The sequence below is a fragment of the Echiichthys vipera genome (genome assembly GCF_963691815.1).
Source record: "Echiichthys vipera genome assembly, chromosome: 8".
Lineage (NCBI taxonomy): Eukaryota > Metazoa > Chordata > Actinopteri > Perciformes > Trachinidae > Echiichthys > Echiichthys vipera.
The window spans coordinates 9090789-9118151 of record NC_139833.1 but is presented as its reverse complement, the minus strand read 5'-3'; the positions used below and the strand labels follow the sequence as shown (position 1 = coordinate 9118151).

The 27363-nt window shown below is 39.8% G+C and overlaps 3 protein-coding genes across 3 annotated transcripts; 1 reads left to right on the top strand and 2 right to left on the bottom strand.

Annotated features, from left to right (window-relative positions):
• Positions 1 to 101: 101 nt before the first annotated feature.
• On the bottom strand, positions 102 to 3327 carry snip1 (Smad nuclear interacting protein). The gene is made up of 4 exons (XM_083918709.1): positions 3043 to 3327; positions 2281 to 2593; positions 1112 to 1662; positions 102 to 967 (listed from the first exon to the last, which is right to left on the bottom strand). The coding sequence occupies exons 1-4, from the start codon at positions 3201 to 3203 to the stop codon at positions 709 to 711; spliced, it is 1284 nt and encodes a 427-aa protein (XP_083774835.1). The 5' UTR covers positions 3204 to 3327; the 3' UTR covers positions 102 to 708.
• An 840-nt stretch (positions 3328 to 4167) lies between these two features.
• Positions 4168 to 7644, top strand: dnali1 (dynein, axonemal, light intermediate chain 1; the record flags this gene model as incomplete). Its single annotated transcript, XM_083917781.1, has 5 exons — positions 4168 to 4248; positions 6369 to 6505; positions 6582 to 6751; positions 6954 to 7132; positions 7396 to 7644. 5 exons carry the CDS (start codon positions 4168 to 4170, stop codon positions 7603 to 7605), a joined length of 777 nt encoding a protein of 258 aa, XP_083773907.1. The 3' UTR covers positions 7606 to 7644.
• Positions 7645 to 7771: 127 nt separating this feature from the next.
• Positions 7772 to 18505, bottom strand: gnl2 (G protein nucleolar 2). The gene is made up of 16 exons (XM_083918819.1): positions 18313 to 18505; positions 17500 to 17584; positions 17287 to 17381; positions 16178 to 16317; positions 14429 to 14613; positions 14239 to 14305; positions 13538 to 13696; positions 13317 to 13430; positions 11850 to 11978; positions 10751 to 10855; positions 10243 to 10401; positions 9826 to 9933; positions 9236 to 9702; positions 8769 to 8857; positions 8388 to 8464; positions 7772 to 8243 (listed from the first exon to the last, which is right to left on the bottom strand). Exons 1-16 carry the CDS (start codon positions 18374 to 18376, stop codon positions 8100 to 8102), a joined length of 2187 nt encoding a protein of 728 aa, XP_083774945.1. The 5' UTR covers positions 18377 to 18505; the 3' UTR covers positions 7772 to 8099.
• Positions 18506 to 27363: the final 8858 nt, after the last annotated feature.

Here is a 27363-nt window from a genome sequence, read left to right as displayed (position 1 = left end):
AGCTCTGATAAGGTGTCGCATTAAAACTTTTGAGACAATCCAAATTTCACTGTCTTTATTTACAGTTCATGAATGAAAATGTACTATAAATGCTGCCGGCTTCAGAACAGACAAAAATAAAAGAGGGAGTCTGTAAATACACACACACGCATTGGTGCGAGGAAACACAACAGTATCAACTATTTTCCCCTGCACTACAAAGCAAAAAAGGCAATATCATTACAATTTGTATGTCTGTAATGTTTCACTCCGACAATAAGCGCTGCTTATCAAACATGAATCTAGAGTTGACATTCCACGTATCGTACGTTGAGCCCGGACATAGACGAGAGATTAGTCTTCTGTTAAACCTTGTACTCAGTGCTGTGATCCCAAAAAAATATACAATTACTGTTTTTCGCACGATATCTGTATCTGGCACTGAGCACTTTGTATTGTGAGCACTGTCAGATGTGAGATCAGTCATGCGTCACGCAGACATCAAACAAACAACCTGAGAATAGGAAGTCTTCTGTGAGACAGTTGTGGCAGGTTTAAGCAATAGCTCGGTAATTACAGAATATACAAACCAGCCTTGTTCCATTATTGTAATGAACGTCCCACATTTACCAGTTCAGTTGATTGTTCTGCAGAAACAGCAGTTTGTTGAACACTGATCACTGTTATCTAACCTGAATCAACTTGGGCAACACAGTTTATGGGAACAATTTACTCATCGAGGCCCTCGTCATCTTCTTCTTCTTCCCCCTGGGCATCCACCTCGCTGGTGTCTGAGAATTCGTGCAGGAGGACGTACTCGCGGCTGCTGAAGCCAAACTTGATGACATCTTTTTCTTTGAGCTCATAATAGCGCTGGGCTTCGATGCGCTGGTTGTTCAGGTAGGTGCCATTGCCGGAACCCAGGTCAATGATGTAAGGCCTCACCCTGCGGCCACTGGTGCCGTCTGCACGTGTAAACGCCATCAGTCTACAGAAATACAGCAGACGTGTATTAATCATACAGCAACGTAATCATTTAAAATGTAATGCAACACAGAGCGGAGTTTGTCTAAATCATATTGACGTTTCCTTTCTTAGTAAAAACACCGTTGCAGGTGATTGTTATTCTTACCTATACTGGAATACAGCATGTTGCTTGGAGCAGGATGGGTGGTCAATGGGGATGTCGGCAATTTTTCTCTGCCGCCCCAACAAATAGGCACTCTGTCTGTGAATGTACATGACTGGAAGGGGTTCATCATTTTTGAAGGGGTACAGTCGCCACCTGCGCTTGGGAATGCGAGCCTCAGGTGGCTCGTTGTACTTGATCACCACCCCCCGGAATGTGTTTGTATCTTCGGTTAGAGCCCCCGACAGTCCAAAGTTGGGCTGTTCTTTCTCAACTGGCGGCTCATTTGGGTCGTCTGGGTCGTCATTCCCTTCCCCAGACAGTCCGAAATCCTGTTCTTGGTTTTCTTCACGCTGCTGACGGTTTTCTCTGCGCCGCTCGTTGTGCTGCTGCCTCTCAGCTTGTTGCGAGGCAAATGCACCTCGCTCTCTGTGCCTGTCCCTGCCACGGTCTCTCTCTCTCGGCCTGTCTGTTTCCCACCTGCTCCGCCTCTCCTCCGGCTGGTCGTTTCTTCTCCGCCGCTCATCACTGCTAGCCCGATGCTCATCGCGCTCCTGAGAGATATTTGATTAGAGGATAGTTTTACAAAGATTATTTTATGTCACCTTTGTGTCTGACACTGACAACTATGCCGCTGTTATTCCACTGGCACGTGCCCCTCATAAATGGTAAGTTACTGGAGTTAAAATGAACATCTAAAAAAAACTGGTCATCATGAGACAATTACAATATAAGATAATTCCCTCTTAACTTTTATGGTAGCCATGATATCTGGTAACCTTTAGGCATATATTGACTTCATAGAAAGAAATCAGAGCCTTTCATAAAGCCATTCAATTATTTATTTTTACAAATTTGCAATAATAGCATGGTATTGTCCCAAACTTTTTTATGCAGAAGATGCATCCATTTAAGTGTCTAAATGGATGTATGCCAGAGGGAAGTTGTTTCTGTCAGTGGAACACAGTCAACATACTCTACAAGTACCATTTGCCAGTCAAGCAGCAGCAGTTTAATGTACAAAAAAAAGTGCAATACGCCTTAAAAGTGACATATGTAAGGAAAAACCTGTAAAAGACATGCCACGGAAACAGCAAAATGTCCCTAGAACTACTTGTAGACCTTTATTAAAGTTGTATTGCATATTTTTTAATAATTGAGAACCTAATCACCTGCTTTATTTTGACATCAGCACCACGACGCGGAGGAGTGCGACTTCTTCTGTTTCTTGGTGATCTGCTGCCTCGTCTGGCGGGAGATGGCTCTCTTCTAACCGGTGAACGATCGCTTGTCCTGGCAGGAGATGGCTCTCTTCTACCCGCTGAACGATCCCTTGCCCTGGCAGGAGACGGCTCTCTTCTACCCGCTGAACGATCCCTTGCCCTGGCAGGAGATGGCTCTCTTCTACCTGCTGAATGATCCCTTGTCCTGGCAGGAGATGGCTCTCTTCTACCCGCTGAACGATCCCTTGTCCTGGCGGGTGACCTACACGAAGAACACACAAAGAGGCCCTTAAATTACTTTCCAAAGACATTTACAAACCAAAATTTGCTGCTTAGATAAAGCTATGGAAAGAGACGCTTCTTCCAGGGGGCTGATAAACTTTAAACTACTGCACTGACAATGCGCAAAGTTTGCAAGGACAGTAGGAACCCTGACCTCCCTAAGGGGGCCCCACCAGACTACACCCATTCCTGTTGCACGTTGTTAAATTTATTTTTTACTCCTGTTGCAAGTGAGCAACCTATAATGGTGATGAACGCTGGTTCGAAGAGCCCCCTGTGATTTTTTTGCCTAGGGCCCCAACAGACTCTAGAATCGCCTCTGGGCTGTAGCCGCGTTTGTTACTGCTAATAAAGACTCACTGGCAAACGCGTATGTTGTGTCTCTGAAAGCTAAAAAACTAAAAACACGCGGCAGAGCGTAGAAAATACCTGCTGGTTCTTCTCCTCTGTGGACTCGAGTTTCCGCTGGATCTCGACCTGGAGCGGCGTGATCTCTGTGGCCTAACAGGACTCTCTTGCTCCTCCTTTATCTTCACTTTGAGCTCCCGCTCCGGAGAGTCCCTTCGTCTGTGTCGCTTTTCTTTGGTCATTCTAATATATATAAATATATATATATACTAACGCAACCGTTGTGTAATCAAACAGACATCGCCGTCCGACCAGAAGCACAGAAAACACAAACTCAAAAAATGTGGCAATTACAAACTTCGACTGTTGTGCTCAAATCGAGACCACTTCCGTTTCCTGTGGTACGCCGAGAATGTGTCGGGGTGGTCACACTACCAACCTTTCACTTGGTTCCGCGTGACCGCGTCCCTCATTGAAAAGATTCAATATAAACATTTAATTTCTCACATGTTAAACACAATACTAAGAATGTATTTCTAAATATAATAATAATAATAATAACACAAATTCAAATGTAAAAAGACAACAAAACATGTAAAAAAGAATGAAGAATAACTCAAACAAAAACGCATGGGGTCTGTTTAACCAAAGGAGTAAAATGCCTAAAAAAATCATATTATTTTTGCGCTTTAAGTTTTCCATAGTGGTCAAATATAATTTAAAATTTGAATCTTTGAATATGTAAAATGAGGGTAGTTTGTTACGCCAAAGTCTTATGGATATAATAGTTTGCTATAATGATCAAATTAATTATATAAGTTTCCTCTGCCCATCCGAAATGGATGGTGTAGTATCAGTTGACGGGGATTTTTTTTAAAGCAAATGTTTCTCTTAATAAACACCAAATAAATATTGTATTGCGTAAAGAGGACGTGTAGTTTAAATAACCCAGCAGAAAAGCTTATATTTCTGTGTTTATTATAACGTCTTTATAAAAAGGTTCACCCACATTTATAAACCAAACCTCTGATTCCACTCGGACAAGCTAAAATGAAACGTCGACACTGTTGCCGTGACAACGCAAACAGTAAGCAAGAACTTTTGTTAGCAACAGAAACGATATTTCTTAACTGAAGCGCACACCGCGAAACTTCTGCCTGTAGTGTATATAGCTTTAGGCTTTTTTTATTTTCTTAGTAAAACACAATGATTCCACCAGCAGAGTCTCTCCTGAAATACGACAACCCAGTTTTGGTCAGCAAAAGCACGGACAGAAAGTCACCAAAGGTAGGTTTAAGTTACGTTACCTGGCTAAAGTGACGTTGGACTGAGGACTGAGGACTGAGGTTGTGCCAGGCAGGGATACATACGATACAGGACATTTCTATATAAATAACTATATGCCAACTGTATGTGAGAAATTAAAAAGACTGTTAACTTTACAACTGTAATGCTATACACATGTAATAGTATGTTTTGTGAGCATGCTACACACAGTTGCTATACATACAACTATTTATTCATATATATATATATATATATATATATATATATATATATATATATATATATATATATATATACACACTCATTTTGATATCCACTGACTGTATGCACACACACACACTGGATATCAATATTAGAGAAGTATTAATACTTTATTTATTCTGAAATATTATTTTTGTATTGTTCAGAATGTCATAGAATATCAGCTGTGGCTATACCACTGCTGTACTAGCATGTTTTTTTTTTTTAAATAACCAAGGCACTTCAACAAAAACCTTTATTTTGTGAAAAAAAAAAACAGTGATGGGAAAAAATATTTAAACAATGTTTTTTCTTAGAAGTAAAATGACATGAATTAAACGGAAGTGTAGAGGCCCTTGCTTTGGATGACTTCAGCACATCTGCGCCCACAGGACATCACTAGTTTCTCACACTGCTCTGGTTTGATCTTGGTCCATTCTTCTTCAGTCTCTTCCACAGTTCAGTAACTGTAGTGGGTTTCTTAGTCATTACTTTGTTACCAAGGATTTTCCGGAGATTCTCTATGTGGTTTAGATCTGGACTCTGTGCTGGCCATTTCATTGTTTCAATAATATTAGCTTCAAGGAATTGCTTAACCTGTTTTGCAGTGTGACAGGGGGCATTGTCTTGTATGAAAATTGCAGCTGATTGGGAGACATTTGCAGTGGAGGTATTGCATATTGCCAAAGGAGGTTCACATAAACATTTGCATTCACTCTGCCATGTAGCTGTACAAGAGGCCCAACTCCTGCTGCAGAAAACATCCCCCAAACCATGACACTTTTTCCCGCTCTAAATTTAACTGACTTCTTTAAACACTTTGGATTTAGTCTTTCCCCAGTCCTACGCCGAACATAATCTTTCCAGACTCATATAAATTCAATTTGCTGAGCTCTGGGTCAGTTCTCCTCTGTCCACACAACATGGGCCCCAGCAAAGGCAAGTCTAATTTTTTCATTCTTTCTGCTGATGAGAGTTTTGGTCACTGCAGAGTGGACTTTCGGTTAAAATTGTCTTAAATGACGAGACACTTTGTGTACAGCCCGTCCTCTCTTACAGTGGCTGAGAGGGTCATCCCTTTAGCCTTCATCTGGACTACCTGCTGTCTCAGGGTTTCAGTCCCCTATCGGTCTATCACTACTTGCCATCTTGCAAAGTAACCAGGAGAGCTGCCAGATAAATAGGGTGTGTCCAACAATTAGTAAATTGTCTCCAGGTGCCAGATTAACACCAATAACTGGGAGGTATCTGAAAGTGTTCTCTAATTTTTCTCACTGTTTTTTTTCCTCCACAAAGGTTTTTGTTGAAGTGCCTTGATTATTTAAAAAAAAACATGCTAGCACAGCAGTGGTATAGCCACAACGGCTATTCTATCAAATTCAGAACATTAAAAAAAAAGTTTAATAGAATAAATCATGTGTGTATAATTTCTTCTCTAATTTTGATCTCCAGTGCATATACACACACACACACACACGCACATTTATTTAAAAAAAAACCTTCAAGAGCAATTATGTGTTGTTTTACAGCAACAGGCCCATACATATACATATTTAATTATTTCTTTAATTGAAAAGTGGGTTAAAGAAAAAGTTGTAGCCCTTATTGCCTGCAGATGGTGCAAACCACAAAATTACTGCAGCTACATTCTTGGTTTCTGTGTCAGCATCAGCATGACAACATCTGCAGACTGCACTACTGTTATTACTCTTCTTTCTTATACATGGCACCGCTTTGGCATTGAACAAGTCTGTTAATGAGTCAGTTACAAGGCAATATATTAAAATGTATTAGCTATTTTAATTTAAGTAGGTAGTAGGATAGTTAGAGTTCAGTGTATGCAATATATACTGTAAAACAGAAAACACTTTTCACCACAGGGACGCCCTTTGAGAGTCAGTCCTCTGCCGCCTGCTACCTCCACCCCTGTTCCACCACCTCCTAAATCAAAATCAGCCACCGCTGATGCCACCAAGCAGGAAAATGAGGAGATCCTAAACACCATCCTTCCACCTAGGTAAAGCTCTCCCCGTCAACAATATATTGTTCAACAATTTCAAACCAGTCATTTATCTCAACTTCTGCTATTGCAGGGAATGGATGGAGGGAAACCAACTGTGGGTGCAGCAAGTGTCCAGTGCACCGTGTACAAGAACAGATGTGATTCACCTAGAGGAACTGCTGGATATAAAGATACAGCAAAGGCAGGCCAGACAAACAGGGATCTGCCCAGTCCGCAGGGAGCTCTATTCCCAATGCTTTGGTAAGGAGGAGGCTGAGATGCAGGGGATCACTGAGGTCACTGTGGTTCCAATGATGGATTAAACATCAGTTTTTTCATCATTATGGCTGAATTTTCACACTTATTGGGCTTTCTTTCTCTTTATGTTTATATATTAAGCATTTCCACTCCACATCTAAATAAATTTTATATTCTGATCCTCCTAATTTTCTATTTATTTAAGATGAGCTGATCAGGCAGGTGGCCATCAACTGCGCTGAGAGGGGTCTGCTGCTGTTGAGGGTCAGAGATGAGATACAAATGACTGTTGCTGCCTACCAGACACTATATGAAAGCAGCGTGGCTTTTGGCATGAGGAAAGCTCTGCAGGCTGAGCAGGGCAAGGCTGACATGGAGAAACGAGTAAGGACATTTGTTATTTGTTACAATAACCAATGACATGCTGGGCACAAAAACCCCAAAATCAGATTTTCTTGCGACACTTCAAAGATAAGACATTTTTCTTTAAAACGTCCAATAAAACCATACAAATAGTTATAGACTGCTTTTCACTAAGGTATCCAGCAGAGAGCACCATTTCACTTTAGTTATAGTAAAAAAAGATGGTCGTAGTGCTCTTTACAAAATTGATCCAAACTTACAAATGTGTCTTATTGCATACCTAGATCTATGATCTGGAGGATGAGAAACAAGACTTGAAGAAGCAACTTAACGAGCAGAAAGCTAAATGTGAGGCAATTGAAAAGAGAGAAAATGAAAGGCGACAAGTGGAGGAAAAGAAGCACACTGAAGAGATTCAGTTCCTGAAGAGAACCAACCAGCAGCTCAAGGTGAGCTTTCAGAATTACATTCCAAAGAAAAATATATTTTTTTAGATTATGTACCAACAGAAGCTGTGTTGTCTGTATTAAAATTTGTTTTCCCATTCAGACCCAACTGGAAGGGATCATTACACCAAAGAAGTAACTCCGCCAAACGAGAACCAAGTTGTGACTTCCCTGTACAGAATGTTAATAAATGTGTCTTAGCAATGTAAACTAGCAAATAGTGTAATTAGCAAATATTTTATTACAGCATGACATGACAAGTACAGTTCAAACAATAACTGTACATTTCTCTTGAACATCAAGAGAGCATTACACCTGTAAATGATGAATGAAATATCATTCAAGACAGTTCTGGGTTGAAGGAGAGAAGTTGAAAAGGCAAGAAATAAAGAGTCATGGTCAAGATAAGGCATTGAGTGGCCACATGATAAAGACCATTTAACACTTTAGTAGAATGCCACCTTCTATCAGCTCTGCATTTTCCATTAAAACATTGGCTGGTTTAAATAAAGATTTATCACAAACTTTATTTGGACTCCAGTCTAGTGCTTTGATCTTTTTGCCCTTTTGCCTTCAGTGGCTGACGCTGGGGCCTTTCTGTTCTTGTTCTTGTTCTTCACGTTGTGTGTTTCGTAATAGCGTACGCCAACCGTCTTCACCTTTTTAGCACGGTCCATAGCTCTTCTCTGTAGAGATGGAGAAAGACAGAAGAGAACAATAAAATTGGCTTTTCATATCCATTCCTGTTGAAACAGAAAGAGCAATCGACCTTCACCGAATACATCAACCCAAAGATCTGTTGGACGTCAGAGAGAACAAACACTGCATACCTGTTTAGACGTCAGTCTTTGGGATTGGGTGGATTCGTCGTCCTCAGCTTTCCTTTTCTTGCTCCTCTGGTTTGCCTCTGAATTCAAACAAAGATTGACAAATCGGATGTCAGTGCCTGGCCGGATTTCAAGGTAAGCCGGACCTATCCAATTTGTATGGCTGCAGGTAAATAACGACTCACAAATCAGTATTTATGTATTTTTGTGTCAAACTTGGGAAAACACATCATCATACCAGTGAGGTGGCATGCGTGTGTGCTCTGTATTTTGTTCTGAGGAACCATGAAACGTGTTTTGGACCTTAACCAAATCCGATACGTCTTCCAAAAGAATTCTACGTTCAGCACCATACAAAGTTATGACAACTTGGTGATTGACTACCTTTCTTCTGTGCTTGCTTCTCTGCTGCTGCTGCCGCTTGTTTAGTCTTGATGTCTGTGAATGCTTTGTCAGAAAGTGCCTTAGGTATCCTGTCCAAAGGAAAGAAAAAAAAAAGTAAATCATTACCCAACAAAGCAAACTGTTTACTTCTGTTTGGATCTGTTGAAATGAACAGTGATTAAATTCGACTCAGAGTATCTATGTGACTGTTATTTGAGCGTTCTTCAGTGTTTGGGCCAAAATTCAACATGAGACTAAAGAACACAATGACATGCAGAAGTTATGGAAACAGGGAGTAAAAATGATGACTGTTAGTCCTCTGGGGCTTAAAGGCTGGTTAGCATGAACCACCTAAAATGCATGGCATCCCTCTGCCTGACAACTTTATTTTACTTTGCTGAACAAAATAAATTAGGGCAATGCACAAAACAAAGAAAATAGTGAGGTTATGGTGAGAGGAGACGAACCGGATTGCAGAGAAGCGCTTGGACTTGGCCCGGTCCAGGAACTGCTTGTACTTAGAAATCTTCTCATCCAGCTCACGAATCACCTCGTGTGAACTCTTGCTGCTGTTTGCTTTGCCAGTCTCAGTGGTTGTGGGCTTGGAGTCCTCAGTCTCGCCATCAGCTGGTTCCACATTGGTCCCGTCTTCCTCTCCGCTGTCCTCTTTTTCACAGTCTTCCTCGCCATCGGAGCCAGACATGTCAGACAATCCCAGGTCGGGCATCTCCACAGGAACCAAGTCTTCCTGGCTGAACTCGGGTGCCACATTGATCTTGCCAAAGTTCTGTCGCACATTAGACAGAATCTTCTGGACCTGCTCCTTCCGCTTCTGCTGCTGTTCGTCTGAGAGGGCATTTGGGTTGTCTGGCTGTTCTTCCTGCACGTTCTCAACTACCTCTGAGGGTTCTTTAACTGGCACTAGCGCCCTGTCCTGAAAAAAAAAAAACAGAAACAAAACACAGTTTGGCAACACAGTGCACAGGTTTGTGTGGAAAATAAGTCATTTACTGGAAAGAAAACAACAACAGAGATTGTAAATTCAGTAAACGCTTACCTCTTGATCCCCCTCAGGCCCAGGGGGCTTGACAAAGAAGGGGATACGTCCTCTCTGCCAATCATTCAGCACCATTTTGGAGACTGTAGAGAGATCTGGCTCACCACCCTGCACAATACCAAGAATACATCGTTCAAGTTTAGGATTAAAAACTAGAGGTTCACATACTCTTTGCTATTTAACTGAAAGACGAAAACAGACCAGATGTATTACCTAAGGATGTGCTGTTGCACTCTATAAAATGGACAATTAAAATACTTAATAATGATGATGAAGTTTTGTTTGGCAACTACACCCTCTACTTGTTATCTTGTTATAACATTTTATGGAAGAAATTAATAGAATAACTATGAGTCAAAGAAGTTTTAAGTATAGCCTGTTAACATCAAGCAGGCAAGAAAATTAGGTCATTCAGACCTTCAGAAGTTTTCCAGTGCGAATTGCCATCTTCTCAAGGAAGTCCTCAGCAGAGTTCCAAGTGGGGATGCGGTAGGTCTTCTGAATGTATTCTGGCTTGGCCCGCTCCAGTACTGCCCCAATATGCTCCTCTGGGTTCTTGATCTTCTCCACTTGAACCTTTGTGAGGAAGGGGAAGAAAAAGGTGTGCAATTTAAGGTATCGACCTGCAACCTTTCAGTTATGGGGACTGTGTGGCCTACATGTTAAAACTAGGATCTGGTGGATCAGGATCTGAGCTTATTAAGGAATTTTTAACAGCCTTGAATTCACAAAAGGAACCTACTTCCAATTTTTGGTTATCGCACTTCAGGTACTTGAGCGGTCAAAAATGCCACATTTACAGTTACAGTGACATTGTATCGTGTTTTTTTTTCAGTTTCATGAGAAGCACAACTGTAATTTTATTCACCTCCATTGTATTGGGGTGATAACAGAAGCATGCAAGGCAGATATCACAAAGACTTACCACTCCTTTCAAGACAATATCGGATTCACTGTCTTCTGAAGGGTAGACGACACCGGGACAGTCAATGAGGAAGATGCGCCTCATCAGAGTGATGTACTGCCACACCTAAAAAAAGGAAGGAGATTAATTCTGTCTGTATGAAACTGTCAAATAATTTCAGTTTCACACGAGATGTAAATCTCTCTTTTCTCTTCATGCTACAATTTCTCCCTACCACAACTGGTTCATCCAAGGGATTGAAATGTCACTTTTCACACACATCCATTCTAACAAAAGGATGTGGACAACAAGACAACAACAACAACTATAGGAGGAACAAGGTTCAAAGCAGGGCCGTGGATCATGAGCTCTGTCATCAAAGAGCGTAGAGCATGTGGTAAGAATCAAAGACAAGGTGAGAAATAAAGGAGTGTTGGCCACTGGCCCACCAGATTCATTGGCTGGCTGTGCAAAAAAAAAAAAGAATCTCCCCTCTCCTGTGGTCCAAGTTCACAGCTTTGCCAAGCACGAACAAATAAAGATATTCTTTCTCCTTGACTCTGCTGTGGACATTGGGGGTTTCAGACCCTTGTTCGTTTCCAAACAGGATAAGCAGCCCCAGGGAGAGGAAATTAAGGATAAAAATGGTTGTTGTTCTTTCTCTCGACCCAGACTTCACTTGTTCTACAGTTAAGAACTCAGAGCCAACTACTTCTGTTGTTGCAGCTATTAACAATTACCAAGTTAAGAAGAGGAACATGCATCTTTTCACCTCACATTACCTTTCAACCAAATCAAAGCTCTACTCTCCCTTTCACCACCAATACCATATCTGTCATTGCTCCTATCCACATTTTATCAGAAGCTTATGTCACACTGGTTGGTTCTTTTATCTTCATATTCTAGGCTGTTATACTGTCTTCAGTGTAAATGTTAACCACCAGAGAATTGTAATTCATCACTTTCTTTAACAAGAATCCAGAATCGTAGCTTCCTGTAGTCCTTTTCACAGGGGCATTCACTGCAGTGCTTAGTAGGCATAGATCCTTTGGGCACTTTGCTCTGTTGCATATCACATGTTCAAATTTTGTTTGCATGGCTGACGAGACTTGAACCGTACCTTTGTTTCTCCGGCAAGGGGTGCCACATTGCAGACCTTCTTAGACCGCAGTGTATTGATGACTGAGCTCTTTCCCACATTAGGGTAGCCAATGAAACCCACACTTATCTGTTTCTTGTCTGTGTGGAGCTGCGGGAGGCAAAGAAATAAAGTCAGAATGTTGTGTTTCCTAAACAACAACCTCAGTCAGTCCACAGTTCATTGGAGGTAATTTTAGATGGGGCTCTGTTGCCATTAGCAATAAACCAAGTGTACTTGTCATCACTCCAGAAGAACAATGTAGTTTGTTCAAAACACATACCAAAACGATATCTGAAAAGGATTTTTTTTATGTAAAACAAGACAATCACAAAACCTTTTTTTTAAAAGAAATAGCTATGCTATGTCCCGGGAGGTAAACTCTGAAGGCTGTATTGGAACAGGTTCTCCACCTTATTATCTCCCGTGAACATGGTCCAAAGAGAAAAACTTTTTACAAGGAAAAAAAAAGAAATCATAGTTCAAGGTTTTCCTGTGTCTTTCTCATAACAACCTCTTTAAATCCAATATTAAATCTAACAAGAACATTCCAGTTTAATACGAAAGCCTTTTGATTTCTTGAATTTTAAGTCCCATGCTTTCACAAACACGTTCCATTCCACTACGTCACATTGCGTGAGCAGGTCTAGGGCTGAGCGATACAGACAAGACCTATTATCACGGCAGCAGTCGTTTATGTTGGGTTAGTGATATATGTTACAATGCAATTAAGGTTTTGGAAGTTTGATTAAGAAACTATTTTAAGATCAAATATATTACAAAATGTTTTTGTTTAATTAAATGTGTGACAAATCAAGGTACTTCATCACATTAATGCATGCAGTATATCTCAATGATTATATGTTATATTATAATCCTGCTCATTGCATTTCAGCATTTCCCACAATGACCTAATACAGCTGCCCGAGTATTAAACACAATAGCACATTTCTACCAGTTGACATTATCTTGCATGTTGACATAATTATCAACACTATCATTTATGTTTATACATGAAAAGAAAGGAGCTCTGGTATGAACATGCCCTTAATTGAGGAGCAGAGATTGCCCTTATCTTGCTACGTTTGCACAGTATTAAGAGCTAATGAATTATGATCATAGTAAAATCAAAATAATGAATGCCATTTAAATAAATAAAAAAAAAAACATTTCCACACGTGCACTATATGGTATACTTTTTGAATGGGCAAAATAATGAGGTCTACAGAGAACTGAACCCCAAGCCCCTACATCCTAAATTATAGCTAGTAGTTTTGTTAGTAAATCCATAAATAAACCGCACACTCATAAAACAAAGGGGGTGCCATTCGAATATCCAACGACTTATTTAAAAATGACATACATCGTTCTGTGGTTACTATTGAAGCAGTGAATGGTTTTCTGCTCTTAAAAAATTCAAAGATACTTTGATATTTTGAATTTGCTTACCTTGCCAAACTGCCTGAGCAGCTGAATGAGGGAGCCCTTCCCAAAAGAGTTGGTGAGGCTGGCATGGAAAGCCAGAGTCGGGTACTCTTGGGACAATATAGCGACCCATTGTTTCTGGTTCAAAATTGAGAGGAGACAGCCTTAGAATTTAATATAATGAAAAGACAGACGCGATCACTCCAAGCTCAATGGGAACCCAAGTTAAACTGTCACTTTCTTACCGTGACCCAGGTGGGGATGAGGTCACACTTGTTTAGAACAAAGATCAAATGTTTCCAGGATTTCTCTTTCTTCATATATGACTCTATGCTCTTAGAGCGCGTTCCCATGGGATCACGGGCATCCAGCACTTGGATGATGACATCAGACGAGTCGATCACCTATTACAATAAAACAGCCAGGAATGTAGAATGACCTCATTTGTATATCAATCACTCAGCGAGTTTTACCTTGAATTTGTGAAGAAACCTTTGTTTTGGCCACATGCCTCGACAGTGAACGGAGAATACAAAAATGGAGGAAAGTCTTGATGCACTGAAGTGATAAACCGCCGCAAAACTATGTCAAAACATCTATTCCCGCTTACTTAAAACACTTAAGGCATAAATAGTCTCACGCACAGACGAGTGGGGCACCTGCTCAAGCTGCTCTGAGGAGTATTGGAAGTGTTTTTAATATTACGATTTTAGCAAAAAATGTCTGTGTTTGGAAAGAACTGAGCATACAACTGGATAAATGGAGTGTTTGATTATACATGTATGAGTTGTGTGAGTTTCTGGATCCTCAGTTCACCGTGGAGGCATGTGATGAAAATGTTTTCTTCACAAAAGGAAAGCAAATTGACAAGTAATTGATATTAATATTTTACGGCTGAAGTATGCCTTTAATACAATGCAATCTGAGAGGAGGAAGGAAACAATACCTTGTATAGTTCTCCCCAGATCCTCTTTGACTGACCCTTTTTGAAGATCTCCTCACGTACTTCCTCCCTGTTGCAAAGTAAGAATTAGTAAAAACATGTCTTAATGTCTTAAATGTGAAAATTCAGTAACCACGGTCAGTTAGAGTAGCCAGTATAGTGGATTGATTTTAATATATTCTGAGGGTCTTACCGGACCCCTGTGTCCTCAGTCACCAGGTCTTTGTCCTTGTCTGCACTGTAAGTCATGCCTGAAGCCTCAGCCTGCTCTATGAGGTCCTTCACATCCCCCACCATGAGATTGGGCCTCTTCCTCTGTGCCTTGGGCCCAAACGTGGTCTCAAAACCCTCTGTATCTAAAATGTGCACCTTGGAGTTCTGCAAGTGTTGAAACAGAAAGAAAAAGATTAGGATTACAGCTCTGACTGTTTCTTTTAAATCAACAGAAAGCCACAGGAGACCACTAGTCCAAATTGTTTTATTCTGTTAAAGACAAGGACAAGTGACTTCTAGAAATCTTTAATTCCGGTTTTTACTGAACTTGTGTTTTCTTACATAAAATAGCTGAACAGTGCATATCCAGTCTAGAGAAGGCATATGTAACAGTTCTGTTTATGAGTGTGTTAGAGATAGAAATGATAGTTAAATGAATGAAAATAAATGTGTGTTTTGAGGAGGGGCATTCTTGCCCTGTGGCCCTCATAATTTCTGACTGTTGGGCTTGGAAAACCTCTCTTCATCTACAGCATGAATGAAAAAAGAAAGAACAAAGTCACAAGTTGCACAGTGCAAAAATGATAAGTGATGAGACTCAATACAGTAATGTTGTATTTAAACATATGGGCAAAAGGAAAAAAGGTTTCTGGTCTGTGTACAATCAAAAGTGATGCAGTCTTTCCAGGGGTTTCAGACAGAATCACAAAACCAATGCAAACAGTAAACAGAGACCCAAAATATGCAACAACTAAGCCAATGAACAGCCAAGCCTGTGACCGGACTTCCAATGATTTTAATCACAAGTCATATCTCTATTTCAACACTTTCATGAGGGGTGGGGGGTGTGGGGCAAATAGTTTACAGAGTTTGTCAGAAACAATGATATTTAAGGCTTCAGGGCCCCTGGCTATCTGCCAAGATCTTCTACAGGGCTCTCTGGTCCTTTGAAAATTATTTTCCTTTATCGTACCACAAACTCTGGTTTAACTCATCTGACTTTTTGGAATAAGATCATTCCACTGGTAAATCAATAGTCCAACATCCAGCTTGAAGAGCACTTTTTTAGCTATCAAGCGTTTTATCGAGCTACACTGACCAAAGACACTCGCATGCACTTATAATGCTAATGGACAGAACACAACTCAATGTAATGAATGATAATATGGTGATTACGATATAACATGTTTTGATGGCAACGTGTCAATCTAAAAAGATACACATGTAAAGGAAACAAATCAGTGACTTTAACCACTCAAAGCTCTTAACTCCACGAGAGACTACAGAGTGTAGAAAAGAAAACGAAAAAGACTGGAACAAACCCAATATGTTGGAAAAGAACAAGAAGAACTGGATGGTTTTGGTTATGGAGTGGAAAAGTTAAAGCCTGGCAGAGTGAACCTCTCTCAAACCAACCAAAGTGTGTCACCACGGGAGAGAGTGAGAATTGAATGAGGATTAAAGTGAGGCTGAAAGTTCATCTCACCTCATAAAATCCCAAGAAACAAATCACTGAGGAAAACAGAGGAATGGTTCTCTTTTCAATGCTTTTTATACCAGGATACGCACAATAATGTTTATAAAAGGTGTTAATTCACACAAACAATGTACATCCCCTCCCAGAGCTTTCTTGGGGCACAAGAACCATTATAGAGACAGCATAGGAAAAAAACCCTGAAATAATTCTTCTTTCACAGAAAAAAAACAGCTACCTGCCCTTTATACTCACATGGGCTTTGACTCTATCATGTAGGAGGGACATGGGGAGTTTGCTTCGTCTCATCACTACACGATAAGGATCCTTCTGAATCGCTCCCATCTCGTCTTGGAACTTCTGAAGGGACGACTGCTTGATTACACGGGTGTTTGCTGAAATACAGAATATACAAATGCAGAAAGTGCAAACTGTTTAGTTAAAACTCCCAACTTTGATCACATTTCATATAAATGGCAACAGTTAATAGGTGGACTAGTTGATTTTTAAACCAGACTGTCAGGTTTTATGCAAGAGGTGGACTATATTTGAGCAAAGAATAAACCTGTAATGACCTGTTGGAATTCAAAATTCACAGCATATATATTTCTGCCTTAGGTGTATAAAACAATAATGAGGATAAATGTCTTTTAAACAGCTACAACACAACCACAAATCTTTGGTCCATGTCCTCCATAACTGTCCCCAACACTACCACACTAACAAAGTTGCTGTTTCGGTTCTTGCAAGTACGCAAAAGCCCTGCTTAAGTACAACATTGAGATCGGATCGCCATACTCCTCATGTCAGAGAAACGGCTAAGGGTGAATTTGTGTGTTTTGTCGGCCATGTGTGTGTTTTGCTCCCCTACTCTCTGTTTGTCATCAGAGGTAGACGGTAGAAATCCTTATTAGTTTCATAAAATGCACCAGAAATTACGGAAACATTGTACACGCATAACATCACTGGGCAGAGAAACGTTAGACAAGCTTTAAGCAGCGCATTGTCATGTTTCTGTAATAATGATTGACGTGAGTGTAACAACTGAATTTTACACACATTAACATTAACAAACACTAACAAAATTATTTTCCATTAAAATATGTTGGGTACCTGTAGGCAAACATATATTTTGTATGTGTTTATTTGCATATAGACCGGGTAAGTGGTATCTGATCACAAGTTGTCACTCAGGACGCATGTGGAAACACATACAGCTGCTAGGTGTGTACAGAAGTACTGTCCAGTTGGGAAAGATGTTAAAACCAGGTGAAAACAGGCCCAAAGAAAGTATATAGACAACTGCCACAGCACAGACTGCTGTAACATACACAATATATACAAAAGTAAGGAAATGCACTTACTAAACCATTTGATGTTCGGTTCCACTCTGGCTACAGTCCCTGGAGTCACTGTGGACTGGAACTGCAGAGGTCTAACGACTTTCCCACGGTCATTACTGGGAACACAAGATCAGAGTGTGAATACGGCACTAATTGTTGTATTTCACTGCCACTTGGAAAAATCTTGAAAATCAGCGACTCATGAGAATCACGGAAATCTTCATTGTGAATTACCATCTCTGCTTTTGTCTGTACATATTCAGACGCTTGATGGTGGATCGGTCCCTCATGTTTTGCCCACCAGCACCTTTGGCTCGATCTGAGAAATCAGAATCCGCTTTGGTTTAAGTACAACACACACAAGGAATTTGACTCCAGTTTTAAGTTGGTTTCAATTTACATACACAGAAATAGACATACAGCTAAAAACAAGGGTTACAAAAAATAACAAAGGTAAACTTGAACATTTGACTACTATGTACAGATATAACACAGGGCAATGCAATTGTAAACATTAGTGCAATGGTGCACAGTGCAAAGGGTGCTGGAATAAAATGTATTGATGTGGGATTATTGATGTTACAGGTTGCTTTGTAGTGATTGTTCCTGACACTATGGATATTAATTGTTCATCATATACACAGCCTAAAATACATGTACAGTTAATTTAGTTCAACCCAAGTGTTAAGATTTTCGAGGAACATCAATGTTACTTCAGTAGACACCGTAGGCCCAATTAATGATAGCAACTGTTTCCGGGACAACTAGTCTAAACACTTCAACTTCACACAAACCCCTTCCCTCAACGTTGAATACTTCAATGTCACATTAAAAAGGCCTGACGCTACTGTGTTATGGCAGTAGTTATGGCTAGTAGGTCTGTCAACCAGAGTTATGGGTTTCATTTTGACCCACTGCACACTAATGTCAGCGACTAGTTTCATTTAACCAAGCAACCAAACCCGTAAATGTTGTTTTTCCATGGTATAATATCACCCAGCTAGCAGCAGTTAGCATTAGCTGTAAACAAACGCCGTGTTAGCTCACCAGGGTTGCTGCTGGACGACGAGGGGTTTATGGACATTTTCCCCTTAAACCGAGGCTTCACCATTTTGACGGTTTAGTCGGCGAAGTCTTCCCGGGACAAAACAAATGAAGAGACAACACGACGGTGTCTGAGAGCTGAAGTTTAGTTGCTGTTATTCCCCTCAGCTCGAGACTGTACCCCGTCCACGTGTTGTTACGGTGAAACAGGAAGGACGTCATCGAATGGGCGACGGCGACAAGAACCGATCCGAGAGCTCAACAAATGTGGATTTTGTAAAAATGAAGAAGAAGAAACTGTTAAACATTTGTTCTGGGAGTGTCAATAATGTATAATATACTTTGGAGTTCGGGGGAAAAAAATGAATTATTTCAACATTCAAAACAATGGGTCAATTAAATTGGAAGCTAAAAAGTATCCACTATGAAAACAAACAAGAACAAATCAATACATTGGACTGTAAACCTATTCATTTTACAAGGAACATTTCAAATCCATAAAGCTAAAATTTTAAAAATTCCGGCCAACTTTTAATTCTTCCAAAATTGAATTTCGGAATTAATTTGAGTCTATCCAAATTATTATTAATAAAAAAATACAGCTGATATAATACGCAATTATTATTATTTTTAAGGAAATGTCATTTTAAGGAAATGTCATTATATATAATATCTTTCAATTATGTGTGTGTGTTCATTTATTACGCTTCTTTTTATTGTTTTATTTTCTACTTCTTTTTTTCTTATTGTGTATTTAAGTACTCTTTTCCTTCTGTTATGTCGATATAATATAAGATTGTAATGCCCATTGCCTTATGTGTACATATATCTTTTTAAAAAGTATGATGCTGAAATATCTATAACTGTTTGAGTTGTGTTAAGCTACACAATGATTTGCAAATAAAGGGGAAAAAAATTATCACAGAGCTCTTTTCCATTACTGTACAAATGATTAGTTTCTAAGATGTCTGCATTTCACACCAAAACAGAATCTTATGATAAAAATCCGTGTTATAGCAAACTTTCACGTTCACAGACGTAAACTCTGTAACACTAAAGCTGTATGAAGAAATGCAACAATACATGCACACTAATCAGCACTCTACAAACCCCAAATCTTAAAGAATCCTGATTCTTTGATGGTCTGAACTGCTTTTTCACAATATCATTTATTTTACCCTATTATGTTTATTGTTGTTTGTTATTGCACTTGTTTGGCAATACATAACTGAAAAAACAAACTAATCAGGGAGCCCCTGCAGTTGTACAGAGGCTGCCTAAATATTTTAATATACACTATAAAATACATTGTGTCAAATTTTTAACATTAAAATTGCATCATCTACTTTAAGCAATATTAGGATGTATTTTGCCATGAACTGTTTCTACAGTTGTGTACATTTAGATAGCCTATAACAGATACATGTGTAAAAGTAGTTAAATAAAAGATGCAGAAATTAAACAGAACCCAGAGCACAGTTATTGCTCCCCCATAGTCTATATATTGCACTGCTATACTCTTTATATTCCAGAAGAGGGTGCAATACAGTTTCTATTATGGTATTGTCATATGCCAACATACCCTGCTGAATATCTATGGTCTGCCATGCTGACCAATAATAAGAATAAGAATGCATTTATTTATATAATACATTTCAAAACAGACGTTACAAAGTACTTCACAAGAGGATAAAACAGATAAATGAAACCCTTCATTACCTGGGTGAATGGCTTCTGCTATTTTAAAGTGAATACAGATTATATGTGGCAAGACTTGAAAGGTAAATGTGTTTTACATGATAAAAGAGAGATAAGGCAAGAAAAAAATAATTCAGGGCTGTGACAGGGATTTTAGAAATACTGAGGCCATGAGTCCGTGTTTCCTCAGGTCACCCCAAAAAGTGATTTTTCATAATTTATTTGTTCAGGTAGCTGTTCAATTGCATGTATTTCTTCCCAACATGAAGATGTAAATGTTGATTCAACACCTTCTCCACACTTCAATGAATATAAATGGGAAATAGTGGATCTTTTATTTTCCTAAAAGTACCAGAAACCTGAGCTTGGTGTCTTCAGTGTATACATCCCTGCTTATGAAATGCAAAAAAAGGACCTCTAATCAAATCATAGATACAAATACACAATGCCAATAGTACACAGGTGCAAATACTTCAATGTTGTTGCTCTATATTTATTTGACTTTTTTTTATTAGGAGGGTGGGAGGTGATTTGCAAAAGAAAAGCCAAGACCCCAAGGACAATATGATTTTCATCAACGCAGGAGTGATTCAGACCTATCTGACACTGTATGAGAGTTTTTTCGGCTTGTGATGATGCTGCCTTCACAATGTGTACGGTATGTTACACAAGTGTGGCTCAGAGCCAAGGAGAGGCAAGTTTGTAGAGACTCCGGTCTGGAGAGGCGCCATCCAGTATTCAGTTTATACAGCAGAGAGACAAAGGAATGTTCTCTGTTCATTTTCATACAGATGAAATTGGAACTGACTGCATCAGCAATCCCGTGAAATAAATGATTTCTTAAAATGACAAAGTAGACATTTTCCCCGTTTAAGCTGAAAGGTAAACCAAATAAAACAGAAAGAAAACAAAAATAATCTGTTTAGATTCAATCAAAACATTTCTTTCATTTTAAAATCTAAATTGACAAGAGAAAAATCCATCTGACGTGCATATTTATGCAGATGAACAAATAATGTCAAATCCCTTTTATGTCAAGCCAACTTCCTTTAAACCCAAAATGTTACGGTTGCAGTTAAAGAGTGTGGACCCTTCTGAATGATAACCATCTTTACCTTTAAATGTAACCATTCTCAGTGTGATGCCTTCTGGTTCGACAAGCCATTAACAGCACTTAAGTGGTATAGGATCCCTTGGTGTGAATTCACATGTACCTTTCTGTTTTCTTGCACCTGATTCACCCTGCTGAGTGCTGAATGCCTTCAGCACTCAATAAATGATCACCCTTACATGTACTCTAATGCCTTTAAATCCAACACATCGTTACGAGCAACCCTGTCTCCTAAAAAATTACAGTCCAACGAAACCGCGTTCTCAATTAAAATTTGAGGGAAAACAGTTATGAGAGCTCGTTTGAAAGCCTCAGTACTGGTTGAATCCTTTGTGGCAAAAGACGGAAATTAAGATGATTTTTTTTGTTGCCCCAAAGGAAATTTAGTTTCCCCCCATAAAAAGCCACCACCAGTTAACCTCTTCGATTAAAGATGCACTAAACACAGTTTACAGTGTGTAGTCTCAGTCATCCTGTCATCAGGATGAATGTAAGGTATATTTTGTCTGTCCTCACATTCAGCGGTTGTGCATTTTATCGCTCAACAGGTTGGCTGAACTTCACTTAACCTCGATTTGTATGAAAATGTGTGGTTAGGGAAGAAAACTAATTGATTGGACAAGTATTAATCAGAATTTGCATGAAGGAATGCAACAAGACCATCTATGACAGAGGGACCACAATTTATGATTGATGCCCTCAGCTGAAGGAAGGCAAGTCTTATGAGATATTTAAAACAAATACAACTCATGAAAGGTTACATGTGCTGCTCAAATAAACAAAAAAAACTAATTTGCTTGCCAGGAATTTGAAAACAACATTGAAGAATATGAAAAAATATGACTTCTGTAACACTCTACAGATTTCAGCAGCTCTAAAATAGAAACCGCTACGATAAATAGAATAATTAAAAGAGCATTTTTGTTCTCCAAACCACACAATTCTATTATATATTTAATAGACCCATATAACAGGGGAAATGTTGAAAACAGAGGAGGTCCATGTTCCTTGGCCTCCCATCAAGGTGTTGGAGTGAGAACACTTGACGGATGATGTGAAGACTTTCTCCATCGCCTCTGCTCTTTGCAATTCTAGCCTTGAAGCATGGCAGGTAGAGCTTGTTTGATTCTGTTTAACTGTAAGGAGAGCCAACCTTTGAAGTCCCAGCATTCATCTTTTTTTCCATTCAGCAAATCAGTCTCCATCATTTGTGAGTGACGGATAATTCAGGAGTTTAAGGGAGTGGTGTGTCACCAGTCAGCACCAGAGAGCCTGTGTTTGATAAGGTTACAAAAGCGCGCACAGATTGATTCTACAATCCCAGCATGTGTCTTACAGATTTTACACATGCAGTTAAAGATGTTCCAAACGGACATAACTGATGAGATGTCCACCGTTTGAAAACCGATACACTCTTTCAAAGTGATTAATGGTATAAAAAGCATCAAAAGGAGAGGAGATGTTTTAACTTTAAAATAGGGCATGCCTATACAACCAGCTGCCTGAACAGGGTGTGATTAAAAAAGTATGTACATTTACTGATTGATTGTTTAGATTATTTGTTATTTTGTCAGTTGCAAACAAATCTGGCACAAAGTTTCATAAGAGATGAGGAATTAATACAAAAAACGTGTTAAAAAGGTATTTCTTTCATGGAAAACAAAATCTAACAAGCATACAATATTAAATTTACTGCTCGTTGTTAAACCACAGGACCCTAAAAGTTTCACAGTTTCATTCTAAACAATACAATTAAGCTACTTCCCCACTGTTGCTTAGCAAGGCTATGCCCTGGCAAGAAATATAAACATTTGCTTTAAAAACTATTGCCCGCCCCCACGTCCTCCATTCACCCGGTGAGAAGTACCAGATGAAGAGGATTTCAGGGGGTAAAGGTATTTAAGTTGCTTTCTTCTACAATACACACACACACACACAAAATCTACTATACAAAGCAAGACGGGAATGAAATGAGGTTAGTGTGACGGATGCTGCTTCACAAGTCAGTGGCAGTGTGTTGAAGCTCCCCACAACTGTTCATGTGAATGTGTGCATTTGCGAGTGTGAGCATCATTTTTCATCCGGGCTCACTGGCTGAGTCTCTGCTTTGAATCAAAACTGGAACACCAGCTAGATGAGGGAGTGCAGCCTGCAGCCGGCCTGACTAAACAAGAAGAGAAAAATTGACGAAGGCCTGAAGGTCGCTCCTCCTTATAGCCTCACTGTTGAGAGGGTTTGCAATAGCAAGCTTTCTGCTGACAGTGCTTCATGGCTTAACTGATGGGCTACTGAAGTGCTGAGGGCTGATGGTCACTATTGTGTCATGAGCTATTTCATCAAGTTCTTCTGTAGATATGGGATTGGTAATGCAAAAACACAAATGAGCTCCATTCTAGGTAGAAACAACACTACAGCATCTTTTACACATGCATTACCAACCTGAAATTATTATGAGCTGCTTATGAGAACGCAAATGTCCAAATCAGCTGTATCAGACATCAAATGGACTTTACCCTGCCAGCTCCCTAGTACAAAGTGTGTGCCCTCTTTGATTGAGCCCATGTGTGAATAGAACGGCTCATTGTGCAGAGAATTCACAGTGAGCGAGTGGGTGTGTTGATGATGTTTCTATCATGGAACTGCAAGTAAATAAACATCCACATACACATCCAGGTAGAGAAGAACGAGGCTTTACTCAAAGATGGCAACCAAAATGTCAAAGTGGAGTGACAACGAGATTTAGGAACTTCTGTCGGTAGCGGTCAGTGCTGAAATCATGAGAACAATTCAAGGGAAGGCTCTATTGGCGGGCACAGTAGAGACATAAATGTCTATAACATTTCATGGTCCCATGACTAAATGTGTATGTAAGTCTCTATATTTAGGTTCTGAAGACATTTAGAAATATTAAAGGTGTTCATTACAAATATCGGATTCTTGTGTCTGTGACACCACTTTCCCATCTCAATACATCGAGAAAAGCAGAGCAGTTTTGCAGGCAGCTCCTGTCTTCAGATAGCACCCACACCTCATTTATATAGAGAGATACTATTGCCAGTTTCAAGAGGGGATTAGACAGATTTGAAATTACATAGAGGCAAACGCAAGAATGATGGGAAGTGAGAGCTATGAGTCATGAAACAAATGAAAACCAATCGTGGAAAACCCAGCTGGAGATGAAGTGATGGAATACGATGTTTTTCAACAGAATATGTTTCACGAGTGCACAATATCCTCTGTGTTTATTTTCACCAAACCTTAATCTTCCACTTATTTAGTTCACGGCTTGTCGTGACCACAAGTTTCACACCACATAAATCATAGCACAATCTGTTGGCGAGGACTTTGGGAGGCGTTCTCTGAGCCCTCTAATGAATGGTGTTTATGAGTGCTAATCTGTGGCATGTAAACCAACATATTGGGTTGAGATAAGCCACAATAAGGTGAATATTGATTCCGTTCCCACTTGTGAAATCAGTGACCTTCAGTTTGAATTGTAATATAGCTGTGAGGCCAAAAATATTTACGATTACCTGATGTCACTGAGAACATCTGCATCAAAATAAATTCATGCATAATAACTTCATGATCGTTGACACGCACCTGTGAGCCACCTCTGATGTTTTTCAGAAAAAAACTGCCTTGCCTCACTTTGGAGGTAATAACTTAATGTGGTTTATGGAAATATGGGGTTTTACAAGAAGTTGTTTGGTTACCTAAACAGTTTTTTTCCCCACACTGTTTTGCCAGATAAGATTGATATCTCTTGAGAAACATGTGGGAGCTATTACAGAGAAATAGGCCTGAAAGGTCTAAATAACCACGATTTGAAGGGATTTTAATGGGACAATGTCAGGGCCTCTATAATGGTAAACCACAGCGCATGACGGACCTAACAGATACAGACTTGTGTCTTACAGTTTCCACAGCAACAGGGCATCAACGAAGAGTTCTCCCACATGCTTAAAGACAGAGACAAGCAAAGTTGAAGCCTGTCTTTCTTGTGCCTAAAATAATCTTGTGGCATGAAATGTCAAATAAAATGTCAAATAAAATGCACCAAGAAAGGCAAGTTATCAAGCTATCCCATGGTGTTTAACTATAAAATATATGGGCCTACCTTTCAATAAGAAAAATATGTGTCAAGCGTTTCTCAGAAACATATTACTAATCCTAAATGAAATGCAAGAATGCTTCCCTGCCCACAATCTTGACGTACCAAACCCGCTTCGTTGCTGCTCGTGCACTTGCTCATAGAATTTGGCTGCAGGTCTGCCTCTAGTTCATCCAAGACAAACACACTCCTCTCGCTCCAAAGTCCAAAGATGAGCTGCCATGGAGTTCAGGCCCTTCGTTGCACTGTGTCTGTGCATCTGTTTCGCAGCACCAGCTTCACCTTGCCAGCGCAGGGGGTTCGTGCAAACACGGTTTGGACCTCTACTAGACTTTGAGTGTCAGTGATGTCAGCCATGATGTAAACTTGAAGGGTCAGCTAAAAATAAGCGTTACATGGCAAGTTTCAGGAAGGCTGTGTGCCATCGTGCTTCTCGCCAACAATCTTCTCCACTTGAATTGAAATAGTGTTCACCAGAGGTGGGCACCACCACCCCTCTCTCCTCTCTCTGCTTGTTTTTCTGTGCCTCACCAAGGCAGCTTGTCTCTAATGTTTATCTGCTGCCCTTTCAATTAGATAGGGACAACAGAGAAGCCTATTTGGACAGAGGTCTGTGTCACCTCAAGGTTATGGCTGCCACTGCTGAGGTCATGCCATGAAAGGGATCTGGAGCAGTACTGTTTCCCCTGAGTACTCTGAAACACAAGTGATTACACTGACTGATCTGTCCAAGGGACCCTAGTTGGTGAGGATCAAAGGCAGCCTGGAGACCACCTGGAACTTCTCTTGGCAGTAGACTTGGCCTGTAGAGGGATGAGCGGCTCTGGGAAAAGGCACAGAAGCCCTGTGCCTCTAGTTCCCATCCTGATCTTCGTGAGAACACAGGCTCTTTGACTGAGGAACCTCCTTTGCTTCCAATGTGAATTTTTCTAAGCATTCAAATATAATATATCCTTGGCTTTAGTTTGGTACAATCCAAGTAGACTAGGGCTGAATTTGGTGGGTCTCCATATTTAAACAACTGGTCCCTGTGGTCTTAACATCCTGGTAGGTCTTCCTGGACCCCCATGAAAGCTGGATAAATGAGTTAGAACCATGCACAAAAAGGGCACAAGAAATTGCACCCACATATCACAACAAAGCTTACAAATGTCTCATCTAATAATTATAATATTAGAAATTAAATGTCACCCTTTATAGGCATGTTTCATTTCCCCCCAAATGAGAGGCAACGCTTTCACTACACAAATAACAGCATTACAAATTTGCATACAATTTAATGGCATTTCAGAATAATTCCATATAAAGTTATGTCTGCAAGATTAAAAGCAATTTTGCCCTAAGTGAATTAAATGCTGTGAAAGTGAAGAAATATGGAAAAATACTGCAAATCACAGAGGGACGTAACAAGAGTAAGTAAAATGTTGGACCACGTAGCTCCTAAATTCCTATCTATGGGCCAGTAGTGTGGTTTGGCGGACACATTACCCCTCTTTCTACCCTATGACAAACATACCCAAATGTGTGCAAGAGAAAAGACTGCTGTGTAAATGACTGAGAACCCTTAACATACAAATTGTACATTGGAAAAAAAAAGAATGGGATACAAAAAGGGTTCCTAGTGGAAATATGTCTACACACAAATTGATTTTGCATGCATACAGGCAATTTGTACATATGGTAGTGGTATAGATAATCTTCCCTTGACCATGGGAAATCCATTTTGTGTGCTTTATTAAGGCCATACCAAACTGTTAAATGATTGCATCTTAGTGTGGTTTGATGCTATGCATGCAGGACAATTTTGCTCAGCATATACTGAGTAAAGACACTAAAATAATCTATAAATGTCACACACTTGTATCCTGGAAGTCTACACAAATCCTAAAAGTGAGATTTCTCAGACCTAATTGTTTTATTTGTTTCTGTTTCCATGGCATTCATCCATGACTCCGTGGTAGATAGCCAACGAGTTTGTGTTACTGAACACCAGCGGAAGTAAATGCTTAATATCCTCACGAGTTATGAATAGAAACAGACATGGGATGTTTGTTTCCACCAGCTCAGGTTTTTAATGATCTCTGTCCCACATTATGTGATCGTTTCCCCACCATGTGTCCTTTGCAAACAA

Coding starts and splice junctions, on each gene's coding strand:
- snip1 (XM_083918709.1), bottom strand. CDS start 3,203: ATGACCAAAGAAAAGCGACACAGACGAAGGGACTCTCCGGAGCGGGAG. Junction 2,594..3,042: donor CAGAGGAGAAGAACCAGCAG/GTATTTTCTACG, acceptor TTCTTCGTGTAG/GTCACCCGCCAGGACAAGGG. Junction 1,663..2,280: donor CTGATGTCAAAATAAAGCAG/GTGATTAGGTTC, acceptor AATATCTCTCAG/GAGCGCGATGAGCATCGGGC.
- gnl2 (XM_083918819.1), bottom strand. CDS start 18,376: ATGGTGAAGCCTCGGTTTAAGGGGAAAATGTCCATAAACCCCTCGTCG. Junction 16,318..17,286: donor ACCGAACATCAAATGGTTTA/GTAAGTGCATTT, acceptor TCTGTATTTCAG/CAAACACCCGTGTAATCAAG. Junction 9,703..9,825: donor GGCCTGAGGGGGATCAAGAG/GTAAGCGTTTAC, acceptor TTTTTTTTTCAG/GACAGGGCGCTAGTGCCAGT.